This window comes from Canis aureus, chromosome 5 (genome assembly GCF_053574225.1).
Source record: "Canis aureus isolate CA01 chromosome 5, VMU_Caureus_v.1.0, whole genome shotgun sequence".
NCBI lineage: Eukaryota > Metazoa > Chordata > Mammalia > Carnivora > Canidae > Canis > Canis aureus.
Genome location: NC_135615.1, coordinates 69,147,153 through 69,169,439, shown reverse-complemented (window position 1 = coordinate 69,169,439; position 22,287 = coordinate 69,147,153). Strand labels below are relative to the sequence as shown.

Genomic DNA, 22,287 nt, shown 5'->3' with positions numbered 1-22,287 from the left:
CAGTCAGTTGAGCATCTGGCTCTTGGTTTCAGCTCAGGTCATGATCTCATGATCGTGAGATCAAGCCCCTTATTGAACTCCATGCTCGGTGCAGAGTCTGTTTGAGATTCTCTCTTTCTCTCCCTCTGTTCTCTCTCTCTCAACAGCACACTTTTGAGGGGCCAAGTGGTCCCTTTATAGCATTGGTGGGAGCAAGGTGATGGCTGAGTAAAATAAGCTATACCGAGTGGCCTGTGCCTGTTACATGACAGGTTAGGATCTCTTTTATTTGAGTTGCTGGAGAGGTTCCTCTGGTGCCTCCATTGGGGAATGGCACCCACCAGGAGACTCAGGGAGAGGCTGTTAGGCTCAGCTACACCTTTCCCTTTGTGAAGGGCTGCGAGCATGAGACATGGACCATGATTCTTCACCTTCTGGAGAGCACAAGGCACACAGCAGCCAGGCTGCAGCAGACATGACTCTTTCCTTTCCACATCCCTCTATCTCTTGCTTACTGATTCCCTCAGCCCTCCAGTCACATACAATGTACTGCTTCTTCCCCACTCACAGACTCCGTTTTAAGAGGAATGCAAAGCTCATTCCCTAGAAAGGAAATTAAAGAAAGTCCAAGATCCAAGTTTTCAAAGTGGAATTGGTCTCAGTACCAACCAAAATAGCTGTAAGAGACACTAAGCCTGACCTAGCAGTGGAGGTAGTGATGTAGAGGCATCAAGCCTGGGATTCTAGAGCCACTGCCATTGTTTTGAGTATGACACTCAGATGCCTGTTTTCTCATCCACAAAGTGGGGATGGCTTGAGACATTAGGACAGTCAAATGGTAGGATAATTAGGATATCAGAGAGCCAAAACTGAAAAAGTTAAAACCAACAACCGCCAACCATACATATTCAAGACATAAAGTAATGACTCATAATATCGTCAGAAATGAGATCAGAGCTAATCAAAAAGATATTTACAGTGGGGTTTTATCATGTCAGATTTAAGTACAATCCATATTAAACCAACTATTCCTGCCTCTTTTTCTTCCAACCATTAGTCTAGTGGACTAGGAGACAAAAAGTGGGCTCTTGGTGCTAGTACTATCACTGATCCATAGAGTGAACCTGAAAAAAACAGCTTCACCAGTTTGATGTGCCCTGTTTTCTCCTCTGCAAGGGAGGAGGGTCACACTACACCACTCACTCTCACACCCAGAGACTGAGTCTTCTGCATCCTCTACAACAATCCTGTGGTTTGCTCTTCAGAATCTTTCTGTTCCCCACCAGCCAATCCCAGTTAAAAGCCTCCACAGCTCCACATGGGGATCACAATCAGGCTCCTAGATGGGTTCTTGTCTGTTTCTCCTTTCCCCTAATTTAGCCTGTATGCCAGGGCCAAATAATGTTCTTAGAATGTTGTTTCTGCCATTAACACTTCATGGCTTACGAACATCCCAGAACTCCTGACACGTCTACCCTCTTTACCTTGGCAAACTTCCCCCAGCCAAGCTCCCATCTGACCGTCTACCACCCAGTCCCCCAGAACACTCCTCTGACTCTGGACATTCTGCCACCAGCCCCAGCTAGAAGCCTTCTCCCAGCCTATACTCACTGCCAACTCTAACCCCTTGCTGGAGAGCCTCCCTGAAATCCTCTCCATCCAGGAAGGCCATGTTTGACATTATACCTCTCCTAGGCAGCCTTCCTTTCTTGCTCCTAGGCTCGCTCCTTAGGACTACCAACTGCGCTAACCAGCCCAGGTTTCTTGTATGGCCTATAGACTTTCTGAGGTCAGAGATGGGCATATTGCTCTTCTGTACCCTCTCCTGGTTCCCTGCCTGAGTCTAGTGCTGTGCTGGGCACTGAGGAACATGGGCTGATTGAAGCAAAGGCCCCCAGGGTCAACTAGTACAGTTAACATCTGCTTTGTACATCAGGGACCCCAGCCCTGTGCCTTCCCGCCAATCTTACCACTTCTTGGCCTGTCTCAACTTTGTCTACTCTGTCAGTGGGGACACAAAAATAAAACCCAAAAGTTCCTGCATTGAAAGTGCCTATGAAATACCTGGAAACATGAAACCTGGACATTTGGACAAAAAATTAATATAAGGTGGATCCCACAGTATCCAATATAGCCTCTCAGGAAAATACCTGTAACACTCATTGCTGTCTGTTTACATGTCTACCTTCCCCCTTAAAGAGACAGACTGCAGACCCATGGAAAAAATGTGCAACCTCAAGAAGAAATCGATGTAATTAAATTTACAACAAGAAAACATTTTCTCTCTAATTAAATCCAAAAGTCTACAGGTACTATTATGATCACGGCATCAATTTAACAGCAGACAACTAGAAAAAAACACAACTGTACCACAATAAGGGGACGAGTAAGTAAATGATGGTTCGTCTACTGTGAAATACAGTGCAGCAATTAAAAATAATAGTCATGGATGTCTGGTTCAAGTTGGTAGGCTGACCACCTTCCCGAGACTCCATTAAAATAACTAAGGGATATAAAAGCCATAGCCCACAATAAAAATGAGAATGCGAGGTCTATAAGAGGCTGAGAGCTTCCCACATATTTCTGGAAGGCACAAAGCAGATGGCAGAGTGGACAGTGAAATAGGGTAGAGATAGCCTAAAGCAGTGGACCTTTCAGAGCAAACTCAATCAGAAACAAAAGCATTTCTGTGTTCAGTGGTGACTACTACAGAGAAACAAGTACTTTTAAGATTTTATTTATTTATTTACTTAAAATAAACTCTACACACAGCGTGGGGCTCCAACCTACAATCCTGAGATCAAGAATTGCATGTTTTGCTGAGCCAGCCAGGTGCTTGAAGAAACACTTACTTTATTTTTTTTTAAAGCTTTATTTACTTGAAAGAGAGTAAGAGTGAGAGTGAAGAAGCACACACGAGCATGTCCTGAGGTGCGGGGGAAGGGCAGAGGAAGAGGAAGAGGGAGAAAGACTCTGAAGCAGACTCCAAGCTGAGCACGGGGCCCAACACAGAGCTCGATCTCACAACCCTGGATCACAACCTGAGCCAAAATCAAGAGTTGGACACTTAATCAACTTAGCCACCCAGGGGCCCTGAAACAAGTACTCGAAAATGAAACATGCAACAAAGCAATAGTGGGTTTTGCAGAGGTGGCTGTACCATGAGCAAAATTTTCCTCCATTTTCTAAACTTTGTGTAGGTGGTCATATTATTTTCACAATAATACAAAAGGGACAGCAAGTTATGGCAACTCCAAGTGAAAGCAGATTTCAGGGCACTGAAATAGAGATAACCACATAAGGAATGTAATCTTTCTGAAGCCCCACTGTAAGTGAGGCTCTGAACTAGGAACTGCATGGTATCCAAAATGTAGCACAGTTCCTTGAAGCAGGTCTTATTAACCCCACTCTACAGAGGAGGAACTGACCTTGGAGAGGCTAAGAAACTTGCCTAGGGTCAGAGTTAAAAGGTGACAGGGCAGAGATGCTGACTGACTTCAAATCTCTTGTTCTTCTTTCCACACATCCCCATCCCATGTCACCACTTCAGTGGATGTCACCAAACCAGATCAACCCATGTTCATATGGTATTCAGCTGCTCGCCTGGGATTGGGCAAGGGCAGCTCTGCTGGTCTGATAAAGCTCTGAGGTCACAGGACCAGAAGGGACAGAGGACAAATACCTTCCTGTGATTCTTCGGATCAGCAGAGAGTCTGGGATGCTGAATTCAATCACAGAGTCAAGCTTCTCTTTCCTCTTCTCCATGAGGTCATCAAGCTGTAAAAGAGTATGTGGCTCACCTAAGCTACCAGAGCTTGATCAGAGCCATTTCCCTGAAAGGAATTTAGATATAAAGGGCCAAGAGTTCATTTCCACGCATCAGTGAAACAAATGGAGGCACCCACCATTTCTGCCTGCCTCACAGTCCGAGGGAAGCCATCTAGGAGAAAACCATTCTTGCATTGAGGGGTCTCCAAATTCTTCTCAATGAGCTCCACTACCATTTCATCACTCACCTGGAAGTGAAGAACAAGACAGCTTTGGAATTAAATCTGTTAATTAGTTGACAGCCCAACTCCAGGGCCACAAATTTGTGTCTGTATAACCTGATTAACAGCATGTTTTCCTGACCCCAAAGAAGCAAATATCAGAGCAAATGTGGAATGGCTCCACCTTCCAAAGAAAATTCAGTTTCATGATTTTTGTGGTTGCCATATATGTGTTCTCTTCCCTTGAGATTCTCTTGTGTCCCAACAATGTGGCTGAGGGAAAAGGATCCACTGCCTGTTACTTGGACAGGAGGCTTCCATGTCTTAGGTACTGAGGTCCTCTCCAGCCATTAGTTAGAATCCTTTTCATCAGATAACAGCTCATCAGCAAGCAGCTGTCAAGACATAAGGAAGGCTTCTCTCTGAGAGATCACTGAGAAGGGCTCCACGGAAGAATAGGGGTTGACCAAAATGCAGAAAGGCACCAACTTTCCCTGTTTCACAATTTGCATTAGGCCAACAATAAAGTGGCCCAGGCCACCCTGGACGTGAGGTAAGAGACAAGGTCATCGAATTGGCAAGACTGGGTCAGAACCAAGGAAATGAGGTATCAGCCCAACATACCTCTTAACCCTCTCAAAGCCCCAATGAGGACCCAACCCAGCTTTCCAAAACTGGTTTTCCTCCTGAGCTTTCATAGAAACAGCAGTTCCCTACCAGTACAACAGTGAAGGCTACTAACGTCTTATCTCCTAGGACTGGCTGTGAACTTGGGGACAAAGTACAAGCTCTGTGATGAAGTAAAGGCTGGAGATAAGCAATCTCATGGCCATATCCCAATTTTTTTCTCAGCACAAGATCTTCTGCCAAGACCCAAAGTCCAAAATATCTAGTTTTCTGGTTTAGCTCGAGGTCTCACAAACATGAAGGGAAAACTAGAGGTAAAGGGGCAGGTGGGTGGGCAGGCGTACCACTGATGTAGCTACGGAATCTCAAAGCCTGCCAGGAGGTAACGTGGAGATAAAGGCAGAGCCCAGTGCCTTCCCCAACCAATACTCTAAAAGAGAAGATCAGAGGGCCAAGCACAAGATGACTTCTGAAAGAGATTCCCAGATGATAAATATACCTTTTTATCCTCCTCTTCCCCCCAAATAATAAATCTGATCATCTTCATGTATGAACATAAAATAAGGAAAATGTTAAGGAAGCAAGTGGTTTGTAACTTTTTAAGTACTTATGGTATGTCTTTTTGCTCATCAATATTCTATATTATAACCATTGTTTCTGTAGTTTAATTAAAATTATTTCTTGGTGTTCCAGCTTACTAAAATGCCTGAAGGTGATTCTCAGAGGCCAAGTTCCAGAATAACTCAGTTACAACTAAGCTCTGGCACTAACCAAAGAAGATTTAGTAGTTAATAAAACATAATCATCCAATTAGATCAATTGGACTAATAATGTAAGAAAATGCTATTATATCCCCCAAATAGGAGGAATTACTTTTGTCAATTGCCAGTAACTCCACTGTTAGAGATACAGAACACAGAGCCACAAAAATAGAGTTAAAACACCCTGTGGTTTCCTGCATTCTCTCTTGGATAATCCTTGAGTTCTGGCCCAGGGATGGCAGTTTCATTTTTGGCTCTAAAAATTGGGCATGTTACAAAATGCATCAGCACAAAGGAACCTCAAGTATATTGTGAATAGAGGCACCTACCTGTATGCAACTATTAAACTTAGGGTCGTGAGTTCTAGCCCCACATTGGAAGTGGAGCCTACTTGAAATAAAATAAAATATATTTTTTTTTAAAAAAGGAATACTGTAAATAAAATAAATGCCACACATTCAGAATGAACCACATAACCTACTACTCTAGAGGTTCATGTAATGTGTAAGTTTGTTAGAACATCCCTCAGCACAGGGCTGTCCGACAGAATTTTCTACAATAATGGAAAGATTCTAAACCTGTGCTGGCTAACAAATTCTTGAAATGTGGCAAGTGAGACTGAGTGACTGAATTCTCAAGTAAATTAAATCGGAAGTAATTTCTATGGTTCCATGTGGCCAGGGGCTACCAAAGAAGGCAGTGCCGATAGAGACTTGGGAATACCCACATTCACTGGTACCACCAAACCTACCAATTTCCCAGCATCCATAGTGGCCTTCAGCTTTTTCCCCAGTTCTGAGCCAGAAGCCACCATGGCCCTCAGCATGTCCCCCGTAGCCAAATGGCAGACACAGAAGTTTTCAGCCAATTTGGGTGCCTGTGGAGGGGAAGAAGAAAATCAAGACAGTTAACACTGAATGCCCGGGCATCAGACAGCCTGGGTGTGAACCTGGCCCTGGCACTCACTGGCTGTGTGAACTTCAGCAAGTGCCAATTTCCTTACCTGTAATAGGGATTAAAGTAACTTATATTATTTTTAAAAATATTTTATTTATTTATTCATGAGAGACATAGAGAGGCAGAGACATAGGCAGAGGGAGAAGCAGGTTCCCTGCAGGGACTCCAATGCAGGACTTGATCCCTGGATCCTGAGATCATGCCCTGAGCCAAAGGCAGATGCTCAACCACTGAGCCACCCAGGCATCCCTCTTTTTTTTTTTTTTAAGATTTTATTTATTTATTTGAGAGAGAGAATGCATACACAGGTGGACAGAGCAGCAGGCAGAGGGAGAAACAAGCCAGCCCCATGCAGGGCTCAATCATAGGACCCCAAGATCATGACCTGAGCCAAAGGCAGACTCAACCGACTGAGCCATCCAGATGCCTCTAAAGTACCTTGTGTTCTAATGTAGAATGATTAGAGGGTTACAGTAAGCATTATTATGACAAAATACATATAAAGCACTGAAAACCGCACCTAGCACACAGGAAGTGGTCATAAATATTTGCTATTATCACTACTTTCACTTGACACACACTAGTGACACAAAAGCCTCAGTTTATAAACGGGAAGAGTCAAAATACCAGTATCGGTACTTCACATCGTTGCTGCAAAGTTTATTTTTATTCATTTAAAATTTTTATTTTTAAGTAATCTCTACACCCAGCCTAGGGCTCAAACTTATGACCCTGAGATCAAGAGTCGTATACTGTACCGAGCCAGCCAGGAGCCCTGGCTGCTGTGAAGTTTAAATGAGTTCATGTATATAAAGCACTCAGCATGATGCCTGACATATAATGTGTTGAATGAGTATTTCCCAAAGAATGAATGTGTCTGTCAAGTCCTGTGGCCACTGGCATGGAAGACGGCTGGGGCCAGGTGAAGAATTCTGGTTTCCCCCAGGCACACCTGGTTCTTCCCCCTATCCTCTCAGAGGCTCAGTTTCCTTGCCTGTTTATTTTTTTATTTTTATTTTTTATTTTTTTATTATTTTTTTTAACTTTTATTTATTTATGATAGTCATACAGAGAGAGAGAGAGGCAGAGACAGAGGCAGAGGGAGAAGCAGGCTCCATGCACCGGGAGCCCAACGTGGGATTCGATCCGGGGTCTCCAGGATCGCGCCCTGGGCCAAAGGCAGGCGCTAAACCGCTGCGCCACCCAGGGATCCCTATTTTTATTTTTTAAAGAGGTTTCTTTTTTTTTTTAATTTTTATTTATTTATGATAGTCACACACACAGAGAGAGAGAGAGAGAGAGAGAGGCAGAGACATAGGCAGAGGGAGAAGCAGGCTCCATGCACTGGGAGCCCGACGTGGGATTCGATCCCGGGTTTCCAGGATCGCGCCCTGGGCCAAAGGCAGGCGCTAAACCGCTGCGCCACCCAGGGATCCCTCCTTGCCTGTTTAAAATGAAGGCAAAAAGGCTCCATCTTAGAAAGTAGCTCTGAGGATCAGACAGGATACATAAAAAGAGCATTTGGCTAACAGTATATACTTACTTAGTTTCAGGAGGCAGTATAGGTATATAGCCTTTTGGTTAACACATGGGCTTCAGAGTCAAAATTCCTGGGTTCCAGACACGATGACTAGAGAAAAATTGTATAATCTTACCATTTTTCAAATTTCCTCTAAGTCAAATGGAAACAGTAACAGTACCTCCATCACTGGGTTGATGGGATCAAATGGAGTTGACGTACATACACAGAGACAGGCGCATAGTAAATATTCTATGAACATCAGCTGTACTATATAACCCCTGCCCTAATTCCATGTTCATTCATAGAGAAAGAAAAAGCTGATGCCTCTTCCAAGAACTGTGCTGGGAGCCAGGAAGAGACACGGACCCTGTCCTCTACAGGTTCCCAGTTTGGTGGACAAAATAGCAGAATAAAGACTAGAAGAGGAAGAAACTCTGGACAGCCCAACAGTGGTTTTGTAATGGCAAAACCCCTGTAAGAGATCACAAGGAACAGAATCAGTTTAAGAAGCTTAGCATCCTGGTTCAATTGTTTTATAAAATAAGTAGGGTTGGTTGGATTTTTATTCAAACCAGTGCATTGGGAGTTTTCTTAGCTGCACACAGAAAAGCAAAATAGATTTAACTCAGTGTAGCAAATTCTAGTTTGTGATTCATGGTCTGATTCAGTTCAAGCAAAGACCTGACTCAACAGCAAAATGGAATTCAGATGAAGGAGGCATTAAAAACTGCACTTTGGAAAACCAATGAAGGTTGGACTCTGGCAGTGGAAAACCTTCTGGTCTTCCAGGCTGGCATGGTGGCCACATACCCAAAGAACTGAGCTTTTCTGTCAGTCTTTCTCCTTGGTTGTTGAAGCTAACTTGGGTGAAAATTTTGGAGATTAGGATTATTCAAGGTGAAAGACTGACCAAAACACCAGAGAGCTGTTACCACAGAACCTAACTTTCTATTTTTTATCACCCCCGAATTGCAGGATTCTTTTATGCTGCTCCCAATGATCGGATTCCACAGCTGGGTGTAAGAACACTCCACTAGGGGGGCGCCTGGGTGGCTCAGCCAGTTAAGTGTCTGCCTTTGGCTGAGGTCATGATCCCAGGGTCCTGGGACTGAGCCCCAAGTCAGGCTCCCTGCTCAATGAGGAGTCTGCTTCTAGCCTCTCCCTCTCCCTCTGTGTTCTCTCTTTCTCTTCTCAATAAAAAAAAAAAAAAAAAAAAAAAAAAAGGAACATATCAGTAGGGAAGGCATGGCAAAGCAGAATAACTCCTTCATTCTCTACTGGCTGCATGGAAGTCAATGTGGTGGGTTGTAAAGAGCATGGACTTTGGAGTCCCACAGATTTACACAGGGATCCTGGCTAAGGCTTAACAGCTTTGTGACCTTGGGCCAGTTACTTCACTTCTCAGCATCTTTTTCCTCACCAAAAGGGGATGTCTACTTCATTGGGCAATTGTAAGGATAAAATAAAATAAGTACCCCAAACATTAAGACACACAGTAGGCAATTAATTAAGACCTCCTTCCATGGTCTTTCTCTTTTGCATTACAAACTACAGAAGTAGCCTGATGAAATAACTTTATTATACTCCCCTCACATTTCAAGCTTATGTTTAGACCATTGCTTCTACTCCAAGTCACCTGGGGGTGCTGTAAAATGCAGATTCTGATCCCACAGGTTAGGGCCTGAGCAACTGCATTTTTAACAAGCTTGCAGGTCTGGCTGTGCTGTTGGCCCCTGGACCGTACTCTTGGTGCTGAGGCCCTGAGTCACTGGGGTCTCACTCGCCATGGACCAGGAAATAGGGTCATCACTTCTGTGAGAACCCTATGGGATAGGGGGCAGGCTTTGGCGAGGCATGGGTAAGAATGGCTAAAACCACTAGAGAGGCAGCATGGTGGGTTTAATGTTCTCAGTCTTCAGTATATTATCACCATCCTCTGGGGCACACTAAAAATACAAAGCCAGGCCTGCCCTTAAAGTTTATGACTGAGTGCTTGTCAGGCAGCACCCTGGGATTCTGATGTACAGTTTGTGAAGTCTTGGGGTAGCGCTGCAATATTGGCTTTTTGGTGGTACAGATCTGGGTTGGAAACTGGGACCTACAATTTACTCACTGTATCTCCCTGAACAAGTTATGCAGCCTTCTTAAGGCCTCAGTGTCTTCATCACTGGAGAACAGAAAATAATGTCTATTTTCAGAGTTTTATTTTGGGGATTTAATAAAACTATGTATACAAAAGCATTCAGCATAGTGCCTGGCATTTAGAGAAATAAAGGGAAACTATTAGTTGTTGAAGTTTGATTTAATCTCAAGTGTTTTCTCACCTTGACTTTATCTCTCTGCCTCTACTCTTTCCCACTCTCATGTCCCATGTTCCTATATATGTAGCAGGAATCATCTCCTAAAATACTGTTGGGTGCACCCCCTACCCCACCCCCAAAGCGTGTGCACACTCCCCACCCCCCACATTCAGAAGCCGTCCATGTGTCCTCAATGTAATAGGGGAGAAGTCCAAATACCTATGTCTAGCATTCAGTGTCCTCCACAATAAACTTCTTACACTTCCCAAGCTCTTTAAATTTACTTGTATAGGTCCACTATCTGGATGCTTCGCACCACTGCAAACAGTGGCTCTATGTATGATTCCCAAATACATAAGCATCTCTGAGGACCTTGGCTCCTCTCCCTTCCCTCCGATGGTCTAAACTCAACCTTTCACAGTAAGCAAATTCTAAGCATATATCTCCCCAAATATCCCTTCTTTCTCTGATAAGGATTCATTTGACTTGGAGTGTTTGCAACATGCCAAGCAATTTTACCATGCACTGTTTTACTGTATTTAGTATGCATAATATAAAACAAACCCATGAGTAGGAACTATTTTTATCTGTATTTTATAAATGAAATTCAAAGGCTAAATTAAATTGCCCAAGATCACATAGCTAGTAGTAACAGCAGAGCTGGCAAGCCCTAGTTCTTATCCATGACATTATATGGCCTTTTAAAAAAACAACCCGTAGAGCCTTAGTGGCTGTCCTTGGGGAAATTGTGTGTGTGTGTATGTGTGTGTGTGTGTGTCTGGAAGAGAACACAAGGAGGACTTCACCAAGCTGACAATATTCTGCTTCTTGATATGGATAGAAGCTACACAAATGCAATTGTGAAAATTCACATTGTGAAAATTCATCAAGCTGCTCACTTACGATATTTGTACCTTTCTCCATGTATATTATACCTCAGTAAAAAGCTTTTTAGGGATGCCTGGGTGGTTGAGCATCTACCCTTTGGCTCAGGTCATGATCCAGGGGTCCTGGGATTGAGTCCCACATCAGGCTCCCCACAGGGAGCCTGCTTCTTCCTCTGCCTAATGTCTCTGCCTCTCTCTGTGCGTCTCTCATGAATAAATAAAATCTTTAAAAAAAAAAAAAGTTTTTTCAAAAGCACAGGAACCCGTGTTTAAATGTCAGCTCTGCCTCTTACCATAAAACCTTAGGCCAGTGATTTTTTTGAGACAATTTTCTCACCTATAAATTGGGGATAATATTGCCAACATTACTGGCTGGGCGTGAAGAATGGAATACTCTTGACAAATTATAGTTCTTATTCTAACTCCTAGCATTTGTCAGAGTCACTCACCTGACACTTCCCACATGGTACTTTGCACTGGTATGTACTATGTGCATGCATATTCATTTCTGCCTCTACACCTAGACTAGTATCACTGGTGTAAGATGGTGACTCTGCTCAGGAATCAGTCATGAGTTCAAATTCCGCCTTTGTTATTTCCTTATGTATATCCGGCGGCAAGATATAGCTTCTGGGCCTCAGTTTATCAGTAAAAAGGCATGGATAATAGGATCTACCTCTTAGGGTTGTAGGGTTAAATCAGAGGACATGTAAAATTTTCGACTAGGGGCCTGTTGCATAAGGGTGATTGTTATATTATACCCTCTTGAGGGCAACAGCTGCTCTCTGCATGTCTAACACCAAAACTATAAAACACAACATGCATAGGGTAGGGGAAAAATCTATTTATTTATTATTTTTTAAAGATTTTATTTATTTATTCATGAGAGACACACACACAGAGAAAGGCAGAAGCACAGGCAGAGGGAGAAGCAGGCTCCATGCAGGGAGCCCGATGTCACGCCCTGGGCTGAAGGTGGGCGCTAAACCACTGAGCCACCGGGCAGCTAAGGCTGCCCAGAAAAATCTAACCCAGAGTAGGAGATAGCAACAGAAAGAGGAGGGGGCTTTGGAGCCATTCAGACACAGGATCTGCCAATTACTTGCTATGTAAATTAGAGAACAGGCCTTTTGAACTTCAATTTCTTTAACTGTAAAAAGGGGAATAAGAGTATGGGACTCATAGAAGTGTTTGTCACTGCATTGACACAGCTAATGGAGGCTGACCTGCAAGATGAAGAACTGGTCTAAGCTGGACACATGGAAAAAACTGAACAGGGCTGGCAGAGAAAATAGGAAACACACCTTGGTCATGATATCTGGGAGCTGCTTCAAAATAACCTGTGAAGGGAGAGTGGATGGGGAAGGAATGGCCACCAGCTAATGGTTGTGAGGGCTAGATAATGGGTACACAGGGATCAGTTTTCTTTTGTATTCAAACTTGGGGCATCTGGGTGGTTCAGTCAGTTAAACCAACTCTTGATTTCGGCTCAGGGTGATCTCAGAGTGGTGAGACTGAGCCTCATGTTGGGCTCTGTACTAGGCATGAAGCCCATTTAAGATTCTCTCTGGGCAGCCCTGGTGGCGCAGCGGTTTGGCGCCGCCTGCAGCCTGGCGTGTGATCCTGGAGACCCGGGATCGAGTCCCACATCAGGCTCCCTGCATGGAGCCTGCTTCTCCCTCTGCCTCTCTCTCTGTCTCTATGAATAAATAAATAAAAATCTTTAAAAAAAAAAAAAAAGATTCTCTCTCTCCCTCTGCTTCCCTCCCCCCCACTGCCCCCACTCTCAAGTGCTCTCTCTCTCTCTCTAAAAAACAAAACAAAACAAAAACCACAAACTCTTCATAAAAAAGTCAGGGGGTGCCTGGTGGTTCAGTTGGTTAAGCGTCTGCCTTAGGCTCAGGTTGTGATCCTAGGATCCTGGAATCCAGCCCAAGTTAGGCTCCCTGCTCAGCGGGGAGTCTGCTTCTGCTTCTCCCTCTGCGCCGCCCCCCTTTGTGCTGTCTCACTTGCTCCCTCTCAAAAGAAATAAAATCTTTAAAAAAATAATAGGTAGTGGTGCCTGGCTGGTTCAGTCAGTGGAGCTGCGACTCTAGATCTTTGAGTTCAAGCCCCATGTTGGGAGTGGAACCTAGTTAACTAAAAAGTAAACAAAACATTTTTTAAAAAAGGGACGCTTGGGTGGCTTAGCAGTTTAGCACCTGCCTTCGGCCCCGGGCATGATCCTGGAGTCCCAGGATTGAGTCCCATGTCAGGCTCCCTGCATGGAGCCTGCTTCTCCCTCTGCCTGTGTCTCTGCCTCTCTCTCTTTCTCATGAATAAATAAAATCTTTAAAAAAAAAAAAAAAAAGTTAGGATGTGTTTGTAGATTAATTGCTGCTGGAAGCTGCTGCTTTCCAACCTTTGATTAATGAGCACTGCTGTTTTTTTCAACTCCACAAAACTACAACCAACAGTATTCCTACTGTTCCACTTAATGAAAAGGTATATAGAAGTTAAAAGACTTGTGTTTCCTCAACTCCCAATTACATCTCCTCCACTTCCACAAAGTGTTTTCTGACCAACACCCACCATACATGCACCCTTATAAATCAGCTCATAAGTATAATTTCCTTCAAAACTTCCTGAATACATCACCCTTTACACTGAAATACATCCGAGTTGGGGGGAGGAGAAATGTGTAAGATGAAAAGTAGTCAATAATTACTGAACACCTACGATGTGCCAGGTTGTCATCTAGGTACGTAGGGTTACTTTACACATATACATGACACAATCTTCCAATATCCTTGTCAGCTTTTGGCCTACATGAGTAAGGACCTTATCAGTTTTGTTCACTTCTCTATCTCCAGTGTTCGGTACTCATGAAATGTTGAATAAGTAAGGTAGGTATTATCACCATTTTTCAAGCGAAGACATTAAGGCTTAGAAGTTACACAGCTCGCTAGACCATAAAGCCCTGTCTCAGCACTGGGACAGATTGTTCATTATACAACTAATGGAATTATTAACTTCCGTATGAACTAAGAAAAAATAATTGACGCATCTGAGCTACTCTGTTTTTTTTTTTTAATGTTTTTTTTAATTTTTATTTATTTATGATAGTCACAGAGAGAGAGAGAGAGGCGCAGAGACACAGGCAGAGGGAGAAGCAGGCTCCATGCACCGGGAGCCCGACGTGGGATTCGATCCCGGGTCTCCAGGATCGCGCCCTGGGCCAAAGGCAGGCGCCAAACCGCTGCGCCACCCAGGGATCCCCTGAGCTACTCTGTTTATACTCAGTCACTCACAGCAAAAGTCCGCAGAGTCTGGGATTAAACATTCCTAGGCTGCATGCAGTTTCCCTAATAACAGAGAGTGGTAGCAACAAGAGACTTCAAAGTTACTGAGGTCAAGTGTATTAGGTGAGTTCCAAGAATGAATCAGCTCCAGCTATAGAGAGAAAAGGGAAAGTGGTCGTTCATGACCTAGTGCCCAGAGCCAAAAAGCAATTATCACAGGAATGAGCTGAATCTCCCAGACTTCCCTTGTCATCATCCACATTATTCTGTGTCCTTCATCCATTTCCAACCCCATCGGTGCCAAGTGATGTGCTGGGTGCCAGAGGGGTCCCAAGAATGAGTAAGACAAGATCTTTTCCAGAGCTAGAAAAGTGGGCGGGCACAAAGCTGTCCCTAGAACACCATTCACTTAGGCACTCAGACTTGCAAGAATTCCCTCTTTATTTACTTATTTAAAGATTTTATTTATTTACTTGACACACACACACACAGAGAAAGCACAAGCAGAGAGTGGCTGGCAGAAGGAGAGGGGGGAAGCAAACTCCCCACTAAGCAGGGAGCCCAATGCAAGATTCGATCCCAGGACCCCAGAATCATGACCTAAGCCCAAGGCAGATGCTCAACAGACTGAGCCACCCAGGTGTCCCCGAATTCCCTCTTTAGAACCTAACAACCAACAAGAACCTGTGACCCGGGAGGCAATGCCAAACCTAATGCAGGAAGGGTACACTGATAACCCAAACCTATGGGCCTCCATTTTCAAAATGAGATCATAGATCCCAACTCTGATCTATGGGTCCATTACAGCACAGAACCAAGTGAGACCCCACGGTCTGCTAAGGTAGAAGGTAACTTTAGACTCCAAACTCCTGGAGCCCCATGGCTCCTGAGGTTCCAGACTGGATGAAGTCAATTTCGCTGTCTTCAAAAAGCAACTGACCTCTCTGGGCCTGTTTCCTCACCTGTATGTTGAGGTACCCTCTCCCATTCCCCCAACTTAACTGGCTCAGGCAGGTCATGCCTCATTTCTCTTAGTACTCCTCTCATGAGCACAGGCCAGCTCCCCCCGCCCCACGTGCTGGAGATGCTCCTCCACCTTCAGTCATTAATCCTAAGAAGCAAGGCTGCCCTACCCTGAATGCCTGGCACATAGCCCTGAACAATCCACTTCCACATTGCAGGGAATCTGGGGTCCCTGGCTCCACTCAGGCTGTAATCTAGATGCCTCAACCGAAGGCTCACCCCAGCGCTCAAACCCTCGCAGCTTTTAACCCCTTAAGGGATCTAAATCCGTCCTCCCATTCCCCCCAACACGACACCTCAAACCTAGATCCCTCCAGAACTCTAATGCTACCTCAGGCTTCCCCCGACCTCCAATCGCACCCTCTCGCAAACGCCTCACCAGAATCCCAGACGCCGGCCAGGACCCCCACACCCTCCCCAGGCCTAAGCCCACGGTCCCGCTCCAGGGCGATCCGGACCTCCGGCCGTCCTGACCTTGGGATTCCACAGGCTCCGCCGCCAAGCCCGGCCCCGCAGCTCACCTGGGTACCCTTGCCCGCCCCGGGAGGCCCCAGCAGCACAGCCCGGATGCCTTTAGGACTCTCTGGGGCCGGTTCGGCCGCGGGGACGTTGGGAGCCATGGCCGCCAAGCCTCTCGCCGCTCAACCCGACAGCGCACACACACACCTCGCAGGTCCAGCGCTTCCAGCCTAGCGCGCCGCGCACGCCACGCACGGCCCGCTCGCCGCTAACACTGGTCGGCCGCCACGTCCGTCAAGTCGCTCCGCCCTCCCCCGAGCGCGACGGACACTTCAGCGCACCAACCACGAGGCCAGGCTGCGGAAGGCTGCTTCTTATTGGATAGAATCTGTACGGGAGTAAGGAAGGGGCGGGCCATCATGGACCAAGTGGGATTGGGGCGCGCGGCGGGTGTGCGGAGTGGGCGGGAAAAAGTGAAGCAAGACTGGAGGCCCGGCTGGGAGTTCCAGGTTGGCTTTGACAGTTAATGACACCGGCAAGTCCGGTGAAGCCTCTGAAATTGCCCCTGGGAGTGCAAATGAGGGAAAAATCAGTCTTAGAAGACAAATTGATAATATGTATCAAATATCCTTTGGCCCAACAACTGAACTTTCAGGAATTCAAGACATAATCCAAGAAAGATATGGTGAAGGTTTGAGTAACAAAGATATTAATTGTAGCACTTACAACAGCCAAAAAAGCCTCAAATAAGCCAACCAAAGAACAAAACAAAACAAAAGCAAAGGCAATATCCCAAATGTTCAACAAGAGATTGGTTAAACAGATCGCAGCAAATTTGTATCCTGAATCCCTGCCCCCTCCCACCCCATTGTATAAAATATTTAAACACAAGGGGAAAATGTTCACCAAACAGGATACAAAATTGCAGTTACAACAAAATCTCAATTTTGACTTTACAAGTGGTGATCTGACTTTACACAGTGGTTACAGGAGCCTCTCCCCTTCTTTGTGCATGTTTATATTGTCAAAAAGTTCTATAGTAAGTTCTGTAATAAACAGCTACTACTTTTATAATAAGAAAACAACCGTTTTTAAGTCAGGGAAAAGTAGTTTTTCTCAAAAGAGATGACCTTCTTTTGGAGAGGAAAAGTATTTCTACAGCTTTTTGGTGTGTGAGAGTTTCATCCACACCCCTATGAAGCAATCCCTGAGGCCCTGGCAAGACCAGCCCCAAGGGCCCTCTTGGACTTTTAGTCAGAAAAAATCATGTTTCCTCATAGGCCCTTTGCAACTTATTTTCTACATCCTGGTAGTGAATTTGATTTCCCTTCAGTGTGGTCTCTTCTATATAACCTCACAAAAGAAATGAACATTTATTCCCCCTCTGCATGCTGGACTGCTTACAAGGTGCCTGGCCTTGAAAGAGGCAGAGATTGTTAAAACCATTTTTCAGGAAAATATGCAGTGGTTAGCCCAGAGCCACATAGTGGCAGGGTCACAATTAAGACTGCGGAGGATGAGCTAGGGTCCCAGAGAGCCTGTCAGGATTTGTAGGGGTGAGGGTGAGGGTGGGGAACAAGAACATCTTTTCTGGTGGAAGCCTCTATGTAGCCAAAATTCACTTTACTCCGAGAAAGCCAGAGTTTATCAAGGTGTGCTGTGCCCAAGGCACCAGGCAAGGGACTTAGGAGCAGTTTTCCCTTTCTGCCACTAATCCCTACAGTGATTTCTACCAGGCAAGGATCCCTCAGGAAGGAAAGGAACTAAGACTACACATAAATACACACAGTGTAAAGTTTATTTATTCAAATTTCAATAATTTCCTAATCTTTGGAAGCAGACTAAAGACCATAAGGGGGATATCGACAGTCCTGGGGAAGGAAGGATTACTTCATTCATTTACTCAACTTAATTTGTATTTATAACTGCTACCATCTACCTAGTATTGGATATTGCATGCCAGCCCTGTGCTAAACACTTTATATGCATTGACTCATTTAATTTGCACAACAGACTATATGTGTAATTACTTAATTATCTGCATTTTTTTAAATAGAGGAGATTAAGGCACAGAGAGATGAGCCTGTGGCTGGGCAGATCTGAGCTCAGGTCTGTCTGTCTGGTGTCCAGCATTACCAGGTAACAAGACAGGCAGTTTCTGCAGACATGGGACTCATGGTGCAGCTGGGTTCCAGCTAGAGGGATCTTGGAGGTGAAAGAGATGGACCTTGAAAGATACAGAGGATTTGGCTTTGGGTTGGGGGACATTTCAGGCCGAGAGAACATTCAGAGCAAACCATCAGAGGAGAGAAAGAGAATGGAGTGTGTTGTAGATTTTATCCAGTGGGTTTTTGGGAATTGGGAAGTTTCTTAGAACCATTATGATCAGATTCACATTTTTAATAGGATCACTTGTAGGGCAGACTGGAGAGGAAAGAAAGAGAGGAATACAAGACAACCAAAATAATTTCTGTTTGTATTTTGTGGTAGGCAGAACAATCCGCCTCCCCCGAAGATGTTCGTGTCCTAATCCCTGAACCTTGTGACCATGTTACCCTTCCATAGCAAAAGGGACTTTGCAGATGTGATTAAGTTAAGGATTTTGAGATGGAGAGCTTATCCTGGATTATCTGGATGGACCCAATATAATCACAAAGGTCCTCATAAGGATAAGAGGAAGGCAGGAGAGCCAGAGAAGGCATGATAACATAAGCAGAGGTCAGAGTGGTGTGATTGTTGACTGAGGACCACAAGTCAAAGAATGATCACAGCCTCTGAAGCTGTAAACGCAAGGAAAGACTTTCCTCTAGGGCCTCCAGAAGAAACACACCTTCTGCTGACACCTTCGTGTTAGCCCCATAAGACCCATTTCCAACATCTGACCTCCTGAATTGTAGGATAATAAATTCGTGTTCTGGGCAGCCCGGGTGGCTCAGCGGTTTAGCGCTGCCTTCAACCCAGGGCCTGATCCTGGAGTCCCGGGATTGGGTCCCACATCAGGCTGCCTGCATGGAGCTTGCTTCTCCCTCTGCCTGTGTCTCTGCCTCTCTCTCTCTCTCTCTCTCTGCCTCTCATGAATAAATAATAAATCTTTAAAAATAAATAAATAAATTCGTGTTCTAAACCATCAAATTTGCAGTAACATTATGGCAGCAATAGGAAACATATATGCTCTTTGGGTGCAAGCAGCAGAAGCAGAATATGGCTACATCAATCAAGGAAGGAATCCACTGAAAGGATATAGTTGTATACAGGCAGCCTGAGGAATGATAGGAGCCAGGGCTGCTTTGGGTAATCTAGATACCAGGAATAAATGGACAAGGCTGAAGGGAATATTTATTCCCTCCTCTGGCTTTTTCCATAAGGAGAGACCTCTTTTAGAATAATACTCTTGTTTCTTTCCTCTCCAGAGGAGGAGGAGGTGTGTCTTATCTGATTGCTGAATTTAGGGAGAATGAACAAAGCTCAGTTCAGCTCTCCCCTCCTCTTTCTCTTTCAGATCTATCTGCCTATGTGAACCACATTTTTTTGCTCTCTTCCTCCATGCTCTAAATTTTCCAGGATCTGGCCTTCTCAGGGATGATTATTATTTTCCAGTACTGCCTGAGACTGGGTGGAAAAGATTGTTTTTGGGGGTTCAGTATTAGTAATTCCATGTGTGTGTCAGACCTAAAGGTGCATCTCTGACAGCTTTTTCAGTAATAAAGGGGATATTTTGACTTCCTTCTGTCCTACATCTGTAGCTACCTATCATTGGGTTCCAAACTTGGATGAGGCTACCCTCCAACACAATAAATGATTTCTCATGATGCTATGATTGGAATGACTCAGCTTGACTGTTCCCTGTATCTGTCATTCTACTCAAGATTCAAAGTTCTGGCTTGGTTTGGATTTCATGTTCACCCCTTGGGAAAGGTGGAGAATATCTTGATGAATAGTTCCCCCCAAGACTGCGGGGATGGGAGTAGTTCCCCAAAAGCAAATGATGACAGTTTCTGAAATAAGAGGGAGGAGCCATTGGGCATGCAGAAATGACAGATGTCCACAGCAGGGCGTATTGCAAAAATCCAGGAGAAAGTTAGTGAGGGACTGGCCTATGAAAGTAGAGTTAATGGGAACTGACACCAGACCATATGCGGGTAATAATGTCCGTGTCTTGGGGCCAGGACTTGGGGGAATGTGGGTCATTAATATTCATCTCATTCATTCCCTGATTCATTCAACATATAGTTAGTGGTCACATATTAAGTACCCAGCACTGTGCTTGAGGCCAGGGATCTGGTGCTGAACAAGGAGGGCAGGTGATCCACTCTCCTAGAACTTGTAGTCAAGGGAGTAACAAAATTCAAGTAAGGTGGCCATTTCAGTACAGGGATGAGGGCAATGCTGGAGAAGGTATAGGCTTCAGTGGAAATACAATGGAGGGGCACCTGTCCCAGATTTTAGGGGAAGTGACATTTAAGAGACATGAAACCTAGAGGATGAGGAGAGTTTGCCTGGAGAAGAGGGAGAGTACAAAGGCAGCTGCATGTGTCAAGGTCTGGAGGCAAAGGAACAGGTGGCAAATTGAGGAGAACTGTGGTACTCAGCAGAGGAACGCCTCTCCTATGTTGAAGTCCTATACTGCAAAGGGCTTAAGGGGCAGGGGACAGCCACATCTCCTCCTATTGAAGCTGAAAGTATAGAATCTTGCCAGCCTTTCTGGGAACTGGGGATTGAGCACATGACACGACACATGAAAGTCCTTTCCCAGAACTTTGACCTTTGAGAGAGAGAGGCAACGTGGCAGGGCTGTTCTTGGAGGGGACCTGGGAGTCTTGCAGCAATGGGTGACCAGTGGCCAGTAGTGGCTGTCAACCAGGCTTTTTCTGCAGTATGTTTTTGCCCGTGTTCTTAGCCTAAGTGCTTTGGGTTCCCATCCATGTTTGGAGCTCATGAGCCCCACAAGTTATTCAACACAACCCTTCATTCTTTAGGTTAGCCACCAAATAGATGGTATAGGGTTGAGAGAGGGTCAATTACAACTTGAGAGGGTGAGGGAAGAAGCAAGAGGGTGGGAGACAGGGCTTTCCCCCTCAGTAAGAAGAGAGATGCCTCCAGAGGAAAAGCTCCCTTCCTGCCTACCTTTAGATGTTGAAGGAGGATTCAGTGCTTAATCTAACAGCCATCCTGGGGTTGTGAGGGAAGAGCTAAGAGATTCAGAGAGAAGCTGACCCAGAGGTGAACATCACTGTACTGCTAAATGAAACAACGTCGTATCACCTGCCTCTAGACTTCTTGTGGTGGGAGCCACGTTCATTTGGGTATTCTGGTTCCTGCTGCTGAAAGTGCCTCATGTGACACTGCAAGCCATCTAAACCCTATGGGCCTGTTTCTCTCTGTAAAGTACAGATGATGATACTTGCCTCATAGGATCAGAGCAAATATCAAATTGGATGATGGATTTCAAGTATTTAGCACAGTTCCTTGCTTGTGGTAAGCACTCAGTAAACATTAACTATGACCACCTGCATCAAAACCGTGGGGCAGATGGTTTTGTCCTAGGAGAAAGGAAAGAGAAGAAAAAGAGAATAAGAACTAAATCTGGGGAACCAACATCTGAGGAGAAAGAAGTGATCAGCAAAGGAGTCTGAGAACAATCAGAGAGCTAAGAAGAAAACCTGAAGTTTTGTTTTATTCAACACACTCTTTTTCATCTGGAAAACTCCTACTCATCCTTCAAAGTCCAGCTTAAATATCCCTTCTTCTATGAAGCCTTCCTGTGCACTTGGCCCACAGTCTCACACTCTGAGTTAGTTGTCCTGATGCTCTGGTTCCCACACATACCCTTCTTTTCTTGCGCTTATCATGATTTATTGTGATTTTCTGCTTTTACATCTGTCCCCTGCTCCAGGCTATGAATGAATTCCCTAAGAGCTGGGGTGCTCTGACTGCATCTTCCAACTCAGCCTAGCATGGGGCTCGGCAGCTGGTGGTAATAATAAAAGCTAATGTTTGATGACTGATTATCCTATACCAGGCACTATGCTAAGTGCTTAACATATGGAAAATCATTTAATCCTCATGACAGCTTTGTGAGTTAAGTGCTACTATTAGTCTCAATTTATAGATGAAGAACTGTAAGGAGAAGTTGTTTTTTTTTTTAAAGATTCCATTTATTTATTCATGAGAGACACAGGCAGAGGGAGAAGCAGGCTCCCTGCTGGGAGCCTGATGCAGGACTCTATCCCAGGACCTTGAGGGTCATGACCTGAGCCAAAGGTAGATGCTCAATCACTGAGCCACCCAGGCATTCTGAAGTGAGAAGTTATTTAAATTCAGGTGATCTGACCCTCTGGTCTGTACTGTTACCATTGATAAATGTTTGTTGATTGACATGATAGGAGGAGCATTACCAAAGCCAAAGAAAGAGTTTCAAGGGTACATTAGTCAGCTTCAGCTACGTTATGGTGCAGTGACAAATAGCCCCCAAAATATCAGCTTCTAGAAAAGTTTACATGTC

At 44.8% G+C, this 22,287-nt stretch overlaps 1 protein-coding gene across 3 annotated transcripts in view; it reads right to left on the bottom strand.

The window, feature by feature from the left end:
• AK2 (adenylate kinase 2) overlaps positions 1–22,287 on the bottom strand; it is a 29,398-nt gene that overhangs the window by 5,738 nt on the left and 1,373 nt on the right. The window contains exons 1-4 of one of the 3 annotated variants that reach the window (XM_077898606.1): positions 15,848–16,033; positions 6,108–6,233; positions 3,885–3,995; positions 3,662–3,756 (exon numbers count right to left, since the gene is read on the bottom strand). In XM_077898606.1, the coding sequence (XP_077754732.1) occupies positions 3,662–3,756; positions 3,885–3,995; positions 6,108–6,233; positions 15,848–15,946 (431 nt within the window). In that variant the 5' untranslated portion in view covers positions 15,947–16,033. Of the gene's footprint in view, positions 1–3,661; positions 3,757–3,884; positions 3,996–6,107; positions 6,234–15,847; positions 16,034–22,287 lie in introns of those variants that run through there. The other 2 variants (XM_077898607.1, XM_077898608.1) reach the window with 2 other exon arrangements.